The sequence below is a fragment of the Candoia aspera genome, chromosome 2 (genome assembly GCF_035149785.1).
Source record: "Candoia aspera isolate rCanAsp1 chromosome 2, rCanAsp1.hap2, whole genome shotgun sequence".
Taxonomy (NCBI): Eukaryota; Metazoa; Chordata; class Lepidosauria; order Squamata; family Boidae; genus Candoia; species Candoia aspera.
The window spans coordinates 162918581-162937636 of record NC_086154.1 but is presented as its reverse complement, the minus strand read 5'-3'; the positions used below and the strand labels follow the sequence as shown (position 1 = coordinate 162937636).

At 43.6% G+C, this 19056-nt stretch overlaps 1 protein-coding gene across 4 annotated transcripts in view; it reads left to right on the top strand.

Moving 5' to 3' along the window:
- Positions 1-650: 650 nt before the first annotated feature.
- PEX5 (peroxisomal biogenesis factor 5) overlaps positions 651-19056 on the top strand; it is a 347422-nt gene continuing 329016 nt past the window's right edge. Inside the window, exons 1-16 of one of the 4 annotated variants that reach the window (XR_010067290.1) lie at positions 651-748; positions 2176-2364; positions 3456-3491; positions 3614-3746; positions 3938-4072; positions 5234-5339; positions 7509-7599; positions 9034-9156; positions 9387-9479; positions 9592-9711; positions 10527-10670; positions 11341-11411; positions 11737-11952; positions 12061-12226; positions 12963-13120; positions 14333-15445. Coding sequence is in view for 3 of the 4 variants with exons in the window: in XM_063294648.1 (XP_063150718.1) it covers positions 2215-2364; positions 3456-3491; positions 3614-3746; positions 3938-4072; positions 5234-5339; positions 7509-7599; positions 9034-9156; positions 9387-9479; positions 9592-9711; positions 10527-10670; positions 11341-11411; positions 11737-11952; positions 12061-12226; positions 12963-13120; positions 14333-14534 (1944 nt within the window). In the remaining variant the exon portion in view is untranslated. Of the gene's footprint in view, positions 749-771; positions 925-2175; positions 2365-3455; positions 3492-3613; positions 3747-3937; positions 4073-5233; positions 5340-7508; positions 7600-9033; positions 9157-9386; positions 9480-9591; positions 9712-10526; positions 10671-11340; positions 11412-11736; positions 11953-12060; positions 12227-12962; positions 13121-14332; positions 15473-19056 lie in introns of those variants that run through there. The other 3 variants (XM_063294648.1, XM_063294650.1, XM_063294651.1) reach the window with 3 other exon arrangements.

Sequence of the window (19056 nt, the reverse complement as noted above, 5' to 3'; positions counted from 1 at the left end):
TCTTTGCTTTTCTTACTTGGTGGAATCGGTTTGTGGAAAAGATGCTTCAGCATGTATCCACTGCTGTGCCATCTTCAGGACAACCAACCATTTGCTAAACCTCTGGGAATTAGGTTTAAAAAAATGGCCTGGGCAATGGCGTCAGAAAGCGGCTTTTCTTTCTAGATGGCATCATTCTTAAGACCCTGTGGTCGCGCTATTCCATTTTTCTCTGTAAGATTTGTTTAAAAAAAGATGGGAAAATATTATTCTTTTCATGCATGGGTTTACTCTATTTTAAAACAGCGTCTTCAATTCCTTCCAGCCCTTATACCAGATCCAGAAAGAAATTAGCTGACCTCCCGCTTGTACATTTCCTTCCAGAGCTTTAATTCTTAATGCATTGGTTGGAAGAATTTGCTGAAACAGGCGCGTGTCATGAAATATCCACTAGTCGAAGCTGCGACATACCTTCGCTGCAACCACATCATTCGATTTCTAAGCCGGTCTACTCGGGGCTAAGCAAAGCTGAAATCGTAAACTGACCAAGAAATGCTATTGGACTTCGTGGGGTTTTTACTCCCTCATTAAAACCACGCAGGGTCTTGTCCAGACCACCGGCATCCACAGAGTAGTTGGGTTTCCTTGGCAAACACTGCTCCGGAGCGGCTTCCCCACTGCAGCTACTGAGGCGCTGGCCCTTTAAGGACTGGCTCCGCCTCCTTCTTTTTGCGAATGCTGTAAGATCGAAGCAGACGGGGACGTGCAGGTATGTATTGCATTGGATAGAGGAGGGGGAGCGGGAGATTCCCGGTACCCCAGATTGTTTGGTGGGCCGATCCAGCTCACTAGGCGGAGAATATGGAGATCCTTCACCCGCGGCCCTGTGCGGGTGCTGGGAAATGCGAGCAATGAAGTAGAGAGGAGCAAGGCCTCGGAAGCCTGGTGAGCGGGTTGGTTTCATCCCCAAACCTTTCCGGCGGCGGAGGCTGGTTATTCAGCCGGGCGTGGGAAGCGACAGGGCGTGCAGCAGAAACGAGAAGGTTCCAGGAATTAAGTCCGGCTTGCGCTGTCGCCTTCGTCTTTTCAGTGCGGGGTAGTAGGAGAAGGTAGAGAGTCTCTTGGTGTCTGAACTGAGACCGTCCTGGGTAAGCTCCAGAACTTGCTTTCAGCTCTAGCCTCGCTCCCCGGATTTTATGTAGGGATCGTGATGCGTGTAAATTGCATATCCTGGTGGCGGTTCCGTGACTGCTAGGTAACTACAGCCCACTGGAAAGCACCGGGGCTTAGCAGAGGAGAACGCGGCTTAGATTTGTCACTGACTGGGTGTATGCTGGAAAGGGGAATACTGTATACCAGCTTTTCTCAACCTCAGCAACTTTAAGATGTGTGGACTTCAACTCCCAGAAAGCCCCAGCCAGCCATACTGGCTGGGGAATTCTGGGAGTTGAAGTCCACACATTTTAAAGTTGCTGAGGTCCAGAAACACTGCTGTGTTCAGATGGGCCTCGTGGGTTAATAATAGCTCTGCATGAGATATGTTCTTTATAGTCACTTAATTCATTTGTGGGTGTATAGGTAAAATGTAGTTTCAAGTGGCTCATAATTGTAGAGCTTTAAGTCTAGAGTTGTGCAACATGCTAAACCAAATGTTAACCATCATAATTTGCCTTAGCATGTTGTATAAACACAGGCATTGTGGTTTGACAGCCATAGTGTATGGTTTGGTGGCTTATTCAGCCAATAAACAGTAATAATGTAAACAGAGGTTTAGACAGCATTCATATACCATGCTAATAATACTGTAACTGCTGGGTTTGAGCTTCAGCACTTGTGGTTACTGGGGGTTGGGATGAGGGAGCTGTGGCTTGGATTAATTAGCATGATGTTGTGACTTTGTATTATATGATGTGGTGCACCAAGTCTTGTGCTAGCCGTAGGTCAGCCATTTGCTCACTGATCTAGCACCAGATACGGCAAATTGGCAAACCATAGTTCATTAGTTGTCATTTTGGACATTGCAGTGGCTGGTTAGCTGACATTTCCTGTCGTTAAGTAACATCAACATTAATAGCTATAAAATTATATATTAAATATTTTATATAAGTAGATAAACACACATATAAGTACGTTTATGGGTAGGTCTGGGTGTGACTTAGGTTTTATGGATGATGCCACTATTTATTCTTTGGACAGGTGAGGGTCGTGTGGGTGTCACGTTCTCCACCGCCTACCATGGCAATGAGGGAGTTGGTGGAGCCAGAATGCGGGGGCTCCAATCCTCTGATGAAGCTGGCTAGCCACTTCACTCAGGACAAGGGCCTGCAACAAGAAGGGCTCCAGGGCCCCCTAGCCTGGCCTCCCACTGGTCCAGTAGCAGATGTGGTAAGTTTAACAAATTTAGAAGGTCTATTTAGGGTGGTGTTTGCTCTGTCTTGGAATGGGTATAAAGCTTATTCAGGATATTAGGGGCCATCAAACTGATTCAACTCCTGGTGATGGTACAAAGTGTTCAGTATGTTGATTCATGTCTCTTCTAGGGACTTTCTGGTAATCGCTTTGATACCATCCATCCATCTTGTCTGTTGTCGCTGCCAACTTATATGTCCCTCAGTTTTGCCCAGAATAATTTTTTCTAGGGTTGCATCAAAGAGTATGAATTACACCTTTATTTGGTCCAGGGTTCAGATCAGTTGGTTCTTGCAGTTCACTGTACTCTTAGGAATTATCTCTAAATCCATAGTTTGATCTGTCTTCTTTTTTTTTCCCGCTCTTTGTCACAGTCACAATCATACTTTACCACTTGACTAGGAATATTGGGAACCTTGAATAGAGAATGCTTTTATGGTTGACTTTATAATTGCACTAAGCAGTAACATGAGTTGTATAGTTTAGCATAGTGAGTTAACTCAGCAACTGTGGCTTATTCAACAAAATATTATTAAAAGAAACTGGTTTAATACAGTGTATGAACTCAGCTATGAATCAGATGGTGGAATAGTGTGGCTTGGAATGGGAGTAGATTTCTTCTAGGGTAGATATCACTGTCTGCATGTTTAGGGTCAATGGACTTTTCAGAAAGAAAATTTTTCACAGTGGCAGTTTCAAGAGCTGATTAAAAGTTGATCTGGAAAATTCCTGCTTTGGATCTCATATTTGCCACAAATGTATTACATGTTGGCACACTACTATTCTGGCAAACCTAGCTGTATGGAAGGAACTGATGAATAGAAATAAGTATTCCCAATAACCTGAATCTCATGCATTTAGTTCTGCAGGGATCCTTCCTTGAGGATGTGTGGAAAGATTGGAAGCACAGTTTGTTATATCTTCTTTTCCCCATGTACAGTTCTGTCTGGTTTAAAATTGATCATTCTCATTTTCTAAAGAGATGTACAAGAACCAAGTTAGATTAGATGGCACATCAGAGGGAAGAGAAAGCTCAAGTCAATTACCGTGTCTTTTCTGTTTTCTAGGTGCCCAAACCTCTTGGAAGAGCCTCTGAAGATGATGTAAGCCTTCCCACGTGTCTTGTTTCTGTCTTCCTCCCTGTCCCTGACTTGTTATATGACTTTATTTCCATCTCCTGACATATGTTTGCCCATGCAAATTCTTGTATTATATTCTTGGACAGCTGGTGGCAGAGTTCCTTCAAGAGCAGAATGGCCCCATGCTGTCCCGCACCCCACAAACATTCAAGATGGATGATCTCTTGGCTGAGATGCAGGAAATTGAGCAATCCAATTTCCGACAGGCCCCACAGAGAGGTAAATGTGAACAGGGAAGAGCCAAACACCTACTGGGCAAATGGGAGTGGGACAGGCTATGGTCCCTGGCTTCTAAAAAGGGTGGGATGGTACTGTGAATTACAGAAAAGAGCAGTCTGGTACTGGTCTCACCTGTGTAGATTGTGGGGGTGACATTGGGACACTCACTGGGACTTATTCCTCTTCCTCAGCTCCAGGGGTGGCAGCACTGGCTCTTTCAGAGAACTGGGCACAAGAGTTCCTTGGTGTGTCTGATAATACAGTTGACATTTCAGCAGATTATAATGACGCTGATTGGTCCCAGGAGTTCATTGCAGAGGTTACAGGTAAGGCTGATGTAGGGAAGGTATGAGCATCTCCCACCTTACAGCAGTTCCTTGGTGTTTTATTATTTACTTATTATTATTTCATATATCTGCCCATGTTTACTTACTCATCTGCATCTGATGGAGCAGGCTATGAAAAGCAAAGCCACTGTAAATGGAGCTGGAGCAGGACTGGCAATATAAAGAAGCTTTCCTACCTGGTACTTAAGTATATCCTTTGATCCATGCAATTCTTGTTTAGCTTCTTTTTGGCAGTCTTTTTTTAAAAAGATTGGTTTTGTCTAACCTTCTGAAGGCTAAGTCTGTAGACTTAGGAAAGTAAGTTTTGAGAGTCGGGGTGGTATAGCAGCTAAGGTGTTGGACTAAGAGCAGAGAGGTTTAATTCCATTTTCAGCCATGGGATAAGATGGAGATCTCTACATAAACTACTTTGAGTTGGAGAAAAAGGATATAAATCTAATAATAAACTCTAGTGGATTGCAGTTAAAACAACAATCATATGCCACCTGAATAGGTTAGCGTGTTTATTATAGCATAAGATTTACTCAGTTAGATTTTCCTTGAACACACAAATGGTATTCTGAATTGACATGTAGATTTTTCAACAGTGTCTTAAAGCTACAATGGTACTGCCTTTTAGAGAAGGCAGATTGTGTGATAAAGTTTCTTGGAGTCCTATTTTATAGCTGTTTGCATAGTTAAATCTTTTGTCTAGAGTCTCTTTATAACCAAATTAAAAATGTTGTAGGCCACTTTATTTTTCCTTTACCTTCCTTTTGTAGACAAGGCAAAATTGCTACCTGGGCTCTGCTTCAGTCATTTCTCTGTGCTTTCCTGATTGCCTTCAGTTGGTCTTTCCAAATCATTTTCCCAATCTCAGCTGCATTTCTCTGGACTTTTTCCTAATTAAAATGGGTGACAGTGACCAATCTTACAGTGTCCCAGCTGGAATACTATGACATAACTTTGTTATAACTCCTACACTTGGCATGGAAGATTTTGGGTATTGGCTAGGATAACTGAAGCTGACTTAGAGTAAGGTAGTGTTGTGAATTTCTGTGCAACGATGCTTGATAATAATTGTTGGTGCTTCTCAGTGGCTCTTCTTCCTTCTCTTGTGCCCTTCAGTTAACAGCTTATTTTTATCCCATTTCTACATAGATCCATTATCTGTGTCTCCTGCCAAATGGGCAGAAGAGTATTTGGAGCAGTCGGAGGAGAAGCTGTGGCTAGGTGAATCAGAAGATCAAAGCTCGGCTGACAAATGGTGAGGGTCTCTGTGGTTTCTTCCTATAATTACAGGTGAACCTTCCCATTGGACAGAATCTCATTGAGATGCCTGGTAGGACTTTCCAGGTTCAACATTGGCAGGTCCATCCTTATCACACAGTGGCTTATCCTTCTGCAAATTGAGCAACAGGAATGCTGGGACTGAACGGTCCTCAGTTCAGAAGGCTTTTTAATGGTGGGGAAAAGAATTAGGATTTATGGAAGATTTTCTAAACTAGAGACCCTTCCAGATTCTCTGAATTGTTGCCTCATATTACTGTGTCACACTGGGAATAAATACAGCATTTTATTAAGAATGGTGGTTTTCCACTGCTGACTACCTGACTATCCAGGCTGTATATTGTCCCTTTCTTGATACATGTAGGAAATATTCTGAAAGTGGATTAGATGTGGTAGTTTGAAGTTCAGTAGTTTTTGAAGAGTTGAAACCACTCCTGAAGACTTTCAAAGAAGTAAATTACATGTATGTGATATATGTCCAAGATGGAGTTGTAATACATATCAAATGATTTGACATACAAGTTCAAATGCAGCCATGCCTTATCTCTTGCACCCCTCTTAAATAGTTAATCAGCAAGGAGGGAGCTTGCTTCAACTGTAATGGCAATTCGTTTCATAGCATGTGTCTACCTCCCAGTGGAGAAAGCAGAATTAAATGTTGATATCAAAGACAATCATGACAAAACTGGCAACAGGAGCGGCTTTCAGATGATGAGTGGGGACTGTATTCCAGGGACTTCATTCCTATCTAGAGGAGTGTTTCCAAAATGTACTTCATCGCGTTTGTGCTGCTGAATTTGCTGGATTCCATCTTGTACTGCATGGTGTTTGGCATCCACCTGAAATACTGAATGAGGTTATCTGAGGGTTTGGGGTAAGATCACATCCAGTTTGTATTTCCGCTCTGCTCAGATGCAAGTCTGACTGTGTATGCAGTGTCTGAGATCAGTAGGTGAGATGGAGTTTTATCAAGTGAGTCCAGTCCAGATAAGTGGCAGTATTAATGTAGGAAATTCATCTAAGTAGAGATAATAGTTGTATCCCCACTGAAGGACCATTTAGACAATTCAAGGTAGCATTAAATCCAGCTTTATTTTTGGTGTCCAGGCAGTACCTGTGTCATCTTTTCATTTAGGTTGATTCCCCAACTGCAGTCCCTTTTGGGATTGTATACAACTGCAATTCATATGTGGTGCTATCTTTAAGAGATACTGAATTAAGCTGCTAGGTTGACCTGGGCCAGATAAATGGAACACATTTTTCCAGGGTTTAAAATGTCTTTTAGGAGCCAGCTTGCTTCTGGATGCAAATCAACGTGTTTGTGTTTATTTCTTGAAGCTCTTGATTGCTTAGTTCCAGATAATTAAAAGCTTGTTTGCTCTCACCTGTTTCTGCATGAATACCAAGATCCCTTCAGAGGGTTTGTAAGGGAATGCTTGGAACAGAGACTTTTGTCTTTTTAGCCCTAGATACAAAACATTTTGTCATGGTGTGTGAATTAGTTTAGTTCTTTTCTTGTTGTAAGGGTTAAAGTTCCTTGCTGCTATTTTTCTTCTGTAGGTGGAATTGATTTGGGTTTTTTGTTTGTTTTTGATTTTAATTGTTACGGTATTTGTAGACTGCCCCAATTTATATTAAAATTTTATGTTAAAATTTTGTTTTTATGTTAAAATTCAACCTAGGATTTGAATTGCAAACTGGATTATGGAATAAATAGTAAATAGAAATCTAGTACATATATTAGAGCCTCGTGTGGCACAGAGTGGTAGGCGGCAGTATTGCAACTGAAACTCTCCGTGACCCGAGTTCGATCCCGGCGGAAGCTGGATTCTCTCTCGGGTAGCCAGCTCAGGCTGACTCGGCCTTCCATCCTTCCGAGGTTGGTAAAATGAGGACCCAGCTTGCTGGGGGAAAGGTAATTATGACTGGGGAAGGCAATGGCAAACCACCCCGCTGTAGTCTGCCAAGAAAACATCACGAAAGCAGTGTCCCCCCAAAGGGTCAGACGTGACTCGGTGCTCGCACAGGGGACCTTTCACCTTTCATAGTACATATATTGTGATGGGTCAAATCACTTTTTCTTAACTTTCGAAGCGTAGCATCCTTTTAGCTTATCCTGAATCTGCCTTGTTTGTTCTGGCCATAGGTATGAGGAATACCAGCCTGAAGATGATCTCAAGAAAACAGCCAATGATTTTCTTTCAAAAGTGGACGATCCCAAACTGAACGATTCTGAGGTAAAAATATGACTGGAGTTTTCTTCAAAAGGAACAGTGTACAGTTATAAGACTGGAGAGAGAAATAGTGTGTGTGTGTGCATGGGCATGCAGGCTTATTTGGTCCTGTAACTCACTTGAAATAGGGACGCAGTGGCGCTGTGGGTTAAACCGCTGAGCTTGCCGATCAGAAGGTCGGCGATTCGAAATCGCGCGGCGGGGTGAGCTCCCGTTGCTCGTCCCAGCTCCTGCTCACCTAGCAGTTCGAAAACATGCAAATGTGAGTAGATCAATAGGTACCGCTTCGGCGGGAAGGTAACGGCGTTCCGAGTCGTCATGCTGGCCACATGACCCGGAAGTGTCTACGGACAAACGCCGGCTCTTCGGCTTTGAAACGGAGATGAGCACCGCCCCCTAGAGTCGGATTCGACTGGACTTTACGTCAAGGGAAACCTTTACCTTTACCTTAACTCATTTGAACACCATTAGCTAGCAATATTTTCTGCTTCAAGAGCCATATATGTACCCAATACACACCAAGCACTTTCTGCCCCCCCTTGGATATGCCAAGGCTTCCCCACCACGGTGCTGGCTGGGTTGATTATTATTGTTACCTCATAAGGAAAGTGAAGGATTCTGTATCTCTTGATTTTCTTAAGATAGACTTCCTTTTCTGATGATCTCCAGATGTGTTGGGTTTCAGAATTTTGTCTTCCAGCTGACCTGGGCACATCTGGAGATGATTGCATTTGGGAAGGCTGTCTTAGAAGATTGGTGCTTCACTGTGAGCAGTGTAATATAATGGCTAGAGTTTGGGATTTGTCCTAGTGAAATCCTTGCTCAGATATAAAGCCTGCTGGGCAGTCAACTATGGGTAAAAATAACCATTAGGAAATGCTGGGTTAAATGTGACCATGCACCAACTTGGAACCTCCTCTCTCTCTTGCAGCCTTCTGCCTTTCATCAATGAATCCCATGCAAGGCATGAACATCTTAGAACTTCTTGTTCCCTCCTCAGTATTATTATTGAGTTTTTCTTAATACAGACACTCCTCTGCTTCCTCTCTGCAATCATTCATGGCAGAAGAGCAGTCACATTCTTAAGGATTAGTTAGAAACTGTGAGGCCAGATTTACTCTTTTGTTGTCAGATCAAGATAAATTTGGGAGTGAGACTGGGTGAAAAAGAGTAGTACTGTAGCAGGACTTAAGGTTAAGCTGGGCTTTGGCCTTTTACACTAACCTCCTTGGAGGGTTTTCCAGAGACATATTGCTAGTGTTGTGCAATTATGTTAAATAACTGCTGATTCCATGTGCCCAGGAAAGCTGGACAGGCCTCTTGTCTTGGAAGCTCTGCCCAGGCCAGGTGCAGGCTAATCCAGGCAAAAGGTATATTCTGGGGGTGGAATGACATGAATAACGATGATCTCTACCTGTGTCTCCTTTCTTCATGCAGTTCCTAAAATTTGTTCGCCAGATTGGAGATGGGAGGGTATCCATCGAGGCCAATCGGGTGACCATTAATCCCAGGGACCAGGATAAGGCAGAGCAATGGGCAACTGAGTTTATGCAGCAGCAGGTAGGACCCCTGGCTGCTCCTTGCTGCTTTCAGCAGGAGAACTCATGGCAGCCTGCTCTAGGTAGCCAGTAAGTAGACTTGGGGGCAGAACTGAGCAGAGCATCTGTAGACTAGGAGCAGAGAAGAGCCATTCCCTTCATAATTCTGTCAAAATAGCCTGAATGTTATAAGTTGCTTTGCATATTTCTATCTTTTTAGGGGATTTTTTTCCTTCTGTCTTCTCTTCTTAGAATACATCTGAAGCCTGGGTAGACCAGTTTGCACACACTGGGGATGCACTGGGCCTGGATTCAGAATTTGAGCAGGCCAAGACTGCTGTGGAGGTAATGGGCTATTAGAGCGAGAGGGCATGGTCCCCCTTCTTCTGGAGCAGAGAGATACTTCTAATGCATTTATTTGAGGAAACCGGATATTTTCTTTCTCTCCTGTCTCTAGTCAGATGTGGATTTTTGGGACAAATTGCAGGCTGAGTGGGAGGAGATGGCCAAGCGAGATGCAGAGGCCCATCCTTGGCTAACAGATTATGAGGATCTTGCCAGCTCCACTTACGACAAGGTACTGCTGTAGAAACAGTGCTGTGCTTTGCCTTCTCCAGCCCTCACGTTTCTTTTTGGCTGCACAACTCTTAATGGTGAGTGTGTGGATACCAAACTTTATAAAAAACAAAGGTAGAGAACTAGCAAGCTGAAATGCTTTCAAATAAAATGTAAGTGGATTCTTGTAAAAAAAAAAAAAAGACAACATGGAGTAAACGGAGTGGAACCTCTTCTTTGCACCATCTTCTTCCTCTTCTCCTGCTAATTGAGCCTGGCTCCAAATTTTCCTCATTCTAATGCATCTGGTTCTGGGTGGCTCTCCAAATGCATCCTTCACTTCTGTCCCCTAGAGCCAATGGAAGCTGGGGCCCTGAGGCAGGCAGTGGGAGCATACTGGCAAAATGCCCAGAGGACACCCTTTGAGGGTGACTAGACGCAATTATCTGCCCACCGCCTTCTCTATAAGTGGTAGCTTTTCATCCCATGATTTCTAGAATTTTGGAGGCAAGTGGCACTGAGCTATGCCCCTTTCCCTGCAGGAGAAGAACGTGTGTCTAGAGATAGAAGACACTCTCTGCTTACTTACCTGCACCTAAAGGCTCAGCTTACACCTTCAGGGTTGCTCCACACACAGACCCTGATTGATTGGCAAGAAAAGATGCACCACTCTGAGCTTGAAAGCAGAAGAGAAAAGCAGATGGACTAATCCTTCCTCCTGCTATTCCTTAAATAAGCAGCAGATGCTGCTGTGGAGTAGGAAGTGTCCCACCTCTTTCCTAACATCCTGGGGCAGCCTTTAGAAGCAACTGCTATTTTGTTCTTCCTCCCCTGTAGGGATACCAGTTTGAAGAAGATAACCCCGTGCGGGACCACCCGTGTGCTTTTGAGGAGGGCCTGAAATGCCTGGAGGAAGGGCATCTCCCCAATGCGGTCTTATTCTTTGAGGCTGCTGTGCAGCAAAAACTTGATCACATGGAGGTGAGCGAAGGAGGGCCAGCTGCTCTCTGCCTTGGCTTATGTTAAATGGCAGCTCGGCCCAGGTGTGCCGCAGGGAGGGCCAGCTTTGATCCCATGTAATTAGTTGTATTCCTTTTGTACGTTTGTAACTGGTGGTGGGTGTTCCTTTCTTGGCTGCTGGGGACTCATGTTGTCTCTTGTGGAACTGGAGCAGAGTTGCTTCAGATCCGACCTTTGCCCTTGGTCTGCTTCTTGGACGGGGTTGGGTTCATGCTACCTTCTGGGTCATGATTTCTGCTGTTTTCCCAAGGTTGAGTTTATTATGAGAAGAAATGAAGTGCAGCAAATTGGGATTTTTCCCTGCACCTCCCACCCGCCCCAGGTCTGCTTTTCTGATTCATTTTCCAGAGGAGCTGCTTCAGTGTACCTCAGTTGTATTGCTCTTTGGGGCAGCTTGCTGCTGCTGACGTGTGATTGTGGGTGGGCACCATCCTCCTCCTTCTCCTCCTCCTCAGAAATAATTTTTCCCCTCCAGTTACTAAAAAGATGGGAAGGGGGAGAAGGAGGAGGTTTGCAAACGTCAGCCCCGTTTCCATGCCACTCTGTACAATGTGAACAGAAGATACATAAAAGGGTGCCATAGGGGAGATGGTCAGGAACTATCAGTGCTTTTGTCATGTCTCTGTGTTAGGCCTGGCAGTACTTGGGAACCACACAAGCGGAGAATGAACAAGAGCTTGCTGCAATAAGTGCCCTCCGACAGTGAGTAACCTTCCTGAGCAGTGGAAGTACAAGGCCTTGGTGTGGAAGTCCAAAGTCTCAAAGCCAGGGATGCTGACTCTTCGGGGATGTGCGGTGAAGCCAAAACCTTGCTTCGTCACCTCATCTGAAACAAAGCTAAACCCCTTGTTTGCAGCCGGCCCTTCGATTTGGTGTCAGCAGGATTTTCTTTCCTTCTTATTGCAGAAAGAATTGGGGTGGCAAATCCATGGGATATGGTTGCCCCTCCCTTCTCCCTGCACCAGCTGAGGATGCATCGGTTGCATCCCTCTGTGTTTTACCTGTATGGTTTTGTTTTTTCCTGTAGGTGCCTGAAGTTGCAGCCTGGAAACCTCACCGCACTCATGGCTTTAGCCGTCAGTTTTACCAATGAGTCGCTGCAGAAGCAGGCCTGTGAAACCCTGCGTGACTGGCTGCGCTACAAACCGGCCTATGCTCCCCTTCTGGGAAAAGAATCTGAAGGGGAGAGTTCTAGCCCAGGTCTTGGGCCCTCCAAACGCGTCCTGGGTTCCCTCTTAACTGAGTGAGTCTGCAAAAGCGGAGAACGGATGGGAACTGGGCAAATAAAGCAAGATGGGAATTGTGATCACCCTTTATACCACATAGGTCTCTTCCTTCTGTCCTTCCTCAGTTCGCTCTTTCACGAAGTGAAGGAATTGTTCTTGGCAGCTGTACGTAGCAACCCCACGGTTGTAGATCCTGATGTGCAGTGTGGGCTGGGGGTTCTCTTCAACCTGAGTGGCGAGTATGAGAAGGCTGTGGATTGCTTCACTGCGGCCCTGAGCGCACACCCAAATGTAAGGAAGGCACAGGGAGGGGAAGAGGGTTGTAGGAGAAGGGGGCAGCTTCTGGAGCAGGAGCCGTGTTCTCGCAGAGGCTGCTTCTGACTGCAGGAGTCGGGCTCTGTGTTCTTCCATACCAAAAGTATGTCTTCAGAGAAGAGGGTTCTGGCTTAGCTTCCTCCTTGACACACTGGTCTCATGGGAGGACTAACAAAGTAGTATTTCCCCACCAGTTTCCAAGCATAGGTCACTCAATGCGACAGCCATCTCAGTAAAACCTAAAAGAAGCATTGATTAATGCCATCTAGAGCTAGAGCACTTCTCCTTTCATTCTCAAACAGTCTTCACCACAATCTTGCAAAGGAGGTGGATCATGTTTCCTATGGCATGGCTAACGGGACTCTCTGGCCTTCCCAATAAGCTTATGGAGAGCCAAGAGGTGGGCTGAGCCCCTGAGCCACCATACTCCAGCTATCTTTATCCATTATAGGGGAAAGGGAGACATGTAGAATGACTACAGCACTCAGTCGGTCCAACCTCCCTCATAGGATTGTTATTGTAGGGGAAAATGGGAGGAAGGACTGTATGTGGCACCGTGAGCTACTGAAGATGAAGATCAAACTAAAAAATGGTCTTGAAACCCAGAAAGTTTGAAAATCTGTTGTTTTGGGGTGAGGCGGGGCAGGGCAGGGCAGGGAGGAAAAACAAAGTTGTTCCACCAAGTCTGACTGAACCTGGTTCCTTCTTCTAGGATCACCTCCTCTGGAACAAGCTGGGAGCTACCTTAGCCAATGGAAACCGGAGTGAGGAAGCTGTGGCTGCTTATCGGCAGGCGCTGGAACTGCAGCCAGGTTATATACGCTCTCGCTACAACCTAGGCATTAGCTGTATCAACCTAGGGGCCCATCGGTGAGTTGGGTGGCTTTAAAGCTTAGATTGTCTCTACTGCTGCTCTTGATGAATCCCCGCTACTAGAGTCATGAGCGGTGGATCAGGCAACTCTGAAAGCGTTTCCAAGTGAAATTGCCATCACAGTTGACTAATAGCGCCCTCAGTCATTTCACATCCCCTTTCAAAGAATCCTATTCACTGGCTTTTGGTGTGTCTCATCTACAGTGGTGCTTGAAAATTATGAACCCTTCTGAATTTTCAATATTTCTGCATAAATATGACCTAAAGCGTGATCTGTTCTCCACACATGTCCTAAAACTAGACAGAACCCAATTAAGCAAATGAGTCAAGAACATTATACTTGTTCATTTATTTATTGAGGAAAATGATGCAAACCTATCTATTTGTGTGTGGCAAAAGTAGGTGAACCTTTGCTTTCAGTAACGGGTGTGCCCCCCTTGGGCAGCAGTAACTGCAACTCAGTATTTCCTATAACTGTTGGTCAGTCCTGCACATCGGCCTGGAGGAATTTTAGCCCATTCCTCCTTACAGAACAGCTGCAACTCAGGGATGTTGGTGGGCTTCCTCGCATGAATGGCCTGCTTCAGGTCCTTCTACAACATTTCTGTAGGATTAAGGTCAGGACTTTGACTTGGCCATTCCAAAACATTAACTTTCTTCTGCTTTAACCACTTGTGTGTTTTGGGTCCTTGCTTTGCCACATAACCCACTTTTTGAGCTTCCGAAGGGTTCACAAACTTTTAAATACTACTGTAAAAGGCTAAAGGAATGTCTTCTGATGAACTGTCTTTGTTCCATTTAATCTTGATCAAGAGAAGGGCACAGTGAAACTGTGGTGGTGACTTAAAACCTAGTTTGCATCTAGCATTTTCGTTGGTTTTCAAGCATTACTGTATTTCAGATGCCCAGAGCAGAAGCATCCCTGTGGACCAGCTAGGTTCTTCTGGCTGCAGGTGATGGCTTGGTGGCTTACCATGGCTTTATGTCAGTAGGCTTAAAGGGGAGTACAGTCAATGTAGTAACATGTATTTTAAATACATTGTCCCCCTACTGGGCTGTGCAGCTTCATGGGCAAAGGTATATGGGAAATGAAAGTCTTAGAACTGTTCCTTCCTTCTTCCTGTGCCTAACATTTGGGGCAGGTCTTGTCTATGTGCTCTTCTTGGTCATTCTAACTCCCTTCATTGCCATATGCTGCTGTCTTGACAGAGAGGCTGTAGAACATTTTTTGGAAGCCTTGCAGATGCAGCAGAAGAGTCGGGGGCCACGGGGCCAGCAGGGGGCCATGTCTGACAACATCTGGAGCACCCTCCGTATGGCCCTCTCCATGCTGGGTCAGAGCAACCTCTATGAAGCAGCAGATGCCCGGGACCTTCCTACTCTTCTACAGGCTTTTGCTGTTCATCAGTGACTCTTCGATGGGCTCCCCTGTGAATGCAGGAGGGGCCCTCACCAATACCAGCCCCTTCTTTCTCTTCCCACCCAGACACACATGGTTGAGTCAGGGACACTTCTCTTTTAAGTTTCAAGTTGCCCCAAAAAACAACATAAACATCTATTTTCGATCTTCTTTAGGGCAGGTCACTGGTTTACATGTTGTGCTGGATCATATTTCTGTAAAATTAAGTTTCTGTAACCTATGCAAATCCAGCAAGGAAGGTACCTGCTGTGTGCCTCCCCCAGCCTGCAAGATTTAGTCTCTGCCTGGGAAAAAAAGTCCTTTGAGCAGGAAAGTGTTTAGATTTCCCTGAAGTGCTGTCCTCTAGGCACAACTTTAAAGTAGTGGGCTTTTTTTTCCTATAGCCCAGTCTCTGTGATACAAGGAAAGGAATTCTGGCCCTTGAAGGGCATTAGTTTTGCTTGCTAAATCTCTCAGAGTGAATGTTGGTATTCTTTGCACATCTTAAGATGATTCTGTTGAAAAGTCAAAAGGATGAATCAAAATACGAATTTTGAGCTCTGGACTTGGAAAGTGCTGCTAACATTAAAGGGATAACAGAAAGGGAATGAACATCTCTTATGAAGTAGCGGTGTAGCTGGTATCACCACCCTGGAGATGGGGGAAGGAGCAGCTGTGTATTTATTAAAGTAAGAATGTACCTGGGAAGGGGCAGAAATGGCAGTTATCAGAATCACAGTGTGGGGCAGGAACTTTCAATTACCCCTCTGCCATTTGGGTTTCTCATAAAGAAAGTGGGTGGGTTGTCTCTATGCATCAGGCTTTTCCCCTTTGGTGTAATTGGCTCTTTAAATATAAATATATGTATATGATTTTTGTTGGGAAAATGTTTTTAAATTGTAAAGTATTTTGTATAATAGAAAGTGAAAGAATAAAACCTGCCAAATTAAGATGTCTGGTTTTCATTTTATGCATTGCCAGGAAACATCAGTAATCACCACCACCAGCTTGCATACATTTGAAATTCTCCCTTTCCTTATATTACAATTCATGCTTTTTGCACAACTTATAGCTAAGTTTCTGAGGTCTTTCACTTATTTCTGGCATAATTGCCTTTTCAGTCATTCTTAGGTGAGTTTTATTAATACTCATTCGCAGATGGTGAAAGCAGTGAGTTGCTAAAATTACAGGCCCAAGGCCATTTGGAGGAAATTGGAACGTATTCATTTGGAACTCTCTCTTCATTTTATTGCCTTATAAAACCTGTTCAGTTCTTACAGAACTTTTATCATGCATTTTATTGTATTAAGGTCTCCTTTAAAAAGAGAACAAAGCTCAAGAAACAGCAATTAAACAATTCTAGAGGATTTTTCCAGGAAAAAAACATGGGCCGCTTGCTTATCTTTCATCTTGGCCTGTTAATTCCTTTCCTTTGGCTCTGATTTATGGCTTTGTGTGATTGGAAAACTGAGCCAGTATCTAAAATACATCATTCAGCTTCCTATCTATTTTTATTGACTCTGAGTAGGAACCAGTGTGAGGGGGAAGCCGAATCTTATCCTTCCCTTTGTGACCTTCCCATGATTTTAATACTAGAATAGATACAGAGCTGCAGGATGCTTATTCTGTTATTACACAGTTCAGGTGATGCACACTGACTGCTCCAAACATTAACAATTACCAAATACATTTAAGGAAGTCTTATTTCAAACTTCGACCATTATTAGTGAAACTGTCTTTTCTAATTTTAAGGGTTTTCCCCTCTCCCCTTAAATGGTTTGTGCTTAATAGTGGCTGCAGTTTCCTGTTTTGTTTCTGGGATGAGTTTTAGCCCCATTTTTAACATGTAACTCTGAATGATGTCATTTTGAAAGATTTTTAAGCAAGGACAACCACACAAAAAAAAGTCTTGAAATGCTGGGACAGGCTGTCTTTTATTTCAGCTCCCCAAAAGACACACATTATCAGCTTACCTTACTTAACATCTGCAAAATTCAGGAGGCAACTGTACTCTTTGACTTGAGGACATGCTCAGCCATGTGATATAAATATTACAGGCAATACAAATATTAATTGTAACATACAAGAATAGACTTGACATCCTTCTAAACAACCAGTAGTGAAACTTTTGGGGTGTTTTACATAGCAGACAAACCTAGTGGTGCAGGTCAAATTCTGGTTCCAGAAGCCTGCAGCTACTTACACTACTGACCTCTTTTTACTTTAAACAAAGCTCATTTTAAATGGCCAGAGAGAGAGAAGAGTCAAGGGAGTGACAGATAAAGGCCCCAGGGCCATTGTGTAGAAATCAAGATGATGGCAGCTAATGCTGCCTCTTCTAACATCCTTGGAGTGCTGGACAGTGCACCTCAGTTATGGCTTTCCCTCTCTCAAGTGTGTGTGCGTGCGTGCGTGCATGTGCAGTGTGGTGGTGGTTGTACAAATCCAGAGATGCTTGGAGGTTTTTTATTCACCCCCCCCCAAACTGGGATTGTCTTTGAAAATTAGAACAAGCATTGGACTGCATGAAATTCTGATTATTTCTTAGATTACTTTTCAACATCAGAGTACTTTGAAAGATCCAATTTAACTTCCATTGTCTATGCACAATGCTTCCAAAGCAGGCCTTTTTAGTTTTATTTTAGAGAACAGATGAAGTAAGATACAGCAGTAAGCAGTGGGGGAGAGAGGAATCACTTCTTTTCTTATGACATTAGAGCTTAGGAGGACTCAAAGAAATGGATGGCAGAGCATTCATGGCAAAGCCGTACATTTTTTAACATGAAATTTGAATATACATTAAAATGTATGGACATATGAAGACACGGTGGCCATGTGCACAGATGGCTTTAGAAGGGGAGCAGACAAATGCATCAAGACATTTTTAATAGCCATTACATGTGATTATCCTTCTAGAGCATCTGAACCAGACAGCATATCCAGGGGACAAACACCACCAATAGAATTTGTTTTCATGCTTAGCTTTTGGGCTTCTTAGAAGCATTTGTGTGATAGAAATGAGGAACAGGATGGTGGCCTAGATAAATCTTTGATATGATCAAAGGGAAACTCTATTAAATTTCTTAATAACTAAGAAAACTATTTTTCATTTTTATAAATGTTGTTAGAAGCAGCTTAATTGACTAAACATACTTTTATCCCTTTTAAAATGTCATGTCTAGCTAGTCCTTAGTAACTAATTCACTAATTTCACCAGTGTTGTTATGAAGGTACAGCAAAGTAGCATGTGGGCAGAAATTATTGCTCAAGATACTTGTACCAACTGCAAGTGAGGGAAGCAAACAAAATATTTAGTACAACACCAGCGGATAGATATATTTGCTGGACAAGGAACTCAGTTCCTATTCAACAAACACCAAACACCATGCTATCAGCAGTGTGAATCAGTGGAAACAAATGAAGACATCTATGGATGTTAAGTTTGGAGGGTTTAAAACTTCTTCATGTAGGTGACCTCCCCCAGCCTCTTCATATATACAAAGAAATACAGCATGAAGGAGATCAGGAAGAAAACCTGCTTTCAGCCCATTTTCTCCCCAGTGGCAAATGTATGGCCCCCACTCACAAGACATAGAAGCTATGGCTTGTTGTAAACTGCTTCTACAGCCCTCATGCCTGGCAACCAAGATGGCATTGGAGGCCAGCACCATTTCAACAAGTCTTCTTGTTTATATGTAAGCACTTAAAAAAAGTTTAATTTTAAAAGTAATTATGAAATTTAGGAGGTACATGGAGCTCTACTAACATACAAAGTTCACAAGTGTCATTTGGGGTATGGTCTCTACCTTTTTTTTCAGTGAGCTTCCCCCAAGCTATCAAGGAGCAGTTCAAACTATCCAAAATGAGGGCCACCATCATGCTGCCTTACAGCACTGGAGTAGGACTGGGGGGACCTAAGATCAAATGTCCTGTCATCAACCTCACAGAGCACCTTTGGGCCCCTCTCCCTCCCTCCCTCCCTCTCTCTCTTTCTCTCTCTCTCTCCCTTTAGCTTTTCTCACAGGAGGATTGTGAGGGTAGAATTGAAGAGAAGAATACTATGTATACCATCTTGAGTTCCTGGCAGAAACCTGAAACATATAATACATAAAGCAAACAGGTATGTGTACTTAGTATATTTACATATGTATAGCATGAGTCTAATATTTGATGAAGTAAATAGGGAACTCAACCCACCTACAATATTATGACCAAGCATGAAACAGTTGGTTGAAGAACCCAGGTGGTACCAGTCTGCTTTCATTCAATCAACTTTAAAGCCACAATAATATTTTAATATTTTAAAGCCATTTGAACTGGCTTTTCTGTCTTCGGCCTAATTGTCCCCTTTGTTCATCTTGAACCAAACCAGGGCAGCCCTTCACTTGTTGTGTGGAATTACAAGAAAGGAAGCTTTCCAATGCATGCTGGAGAGATGACTGTTGACTAATATGAAAGGCTTCCTAGAGTTCAGGACTAGCATGTGGGAGCCATTCTGCCCTGATAAACCATTCAATCTGAATGTAGATTCTTT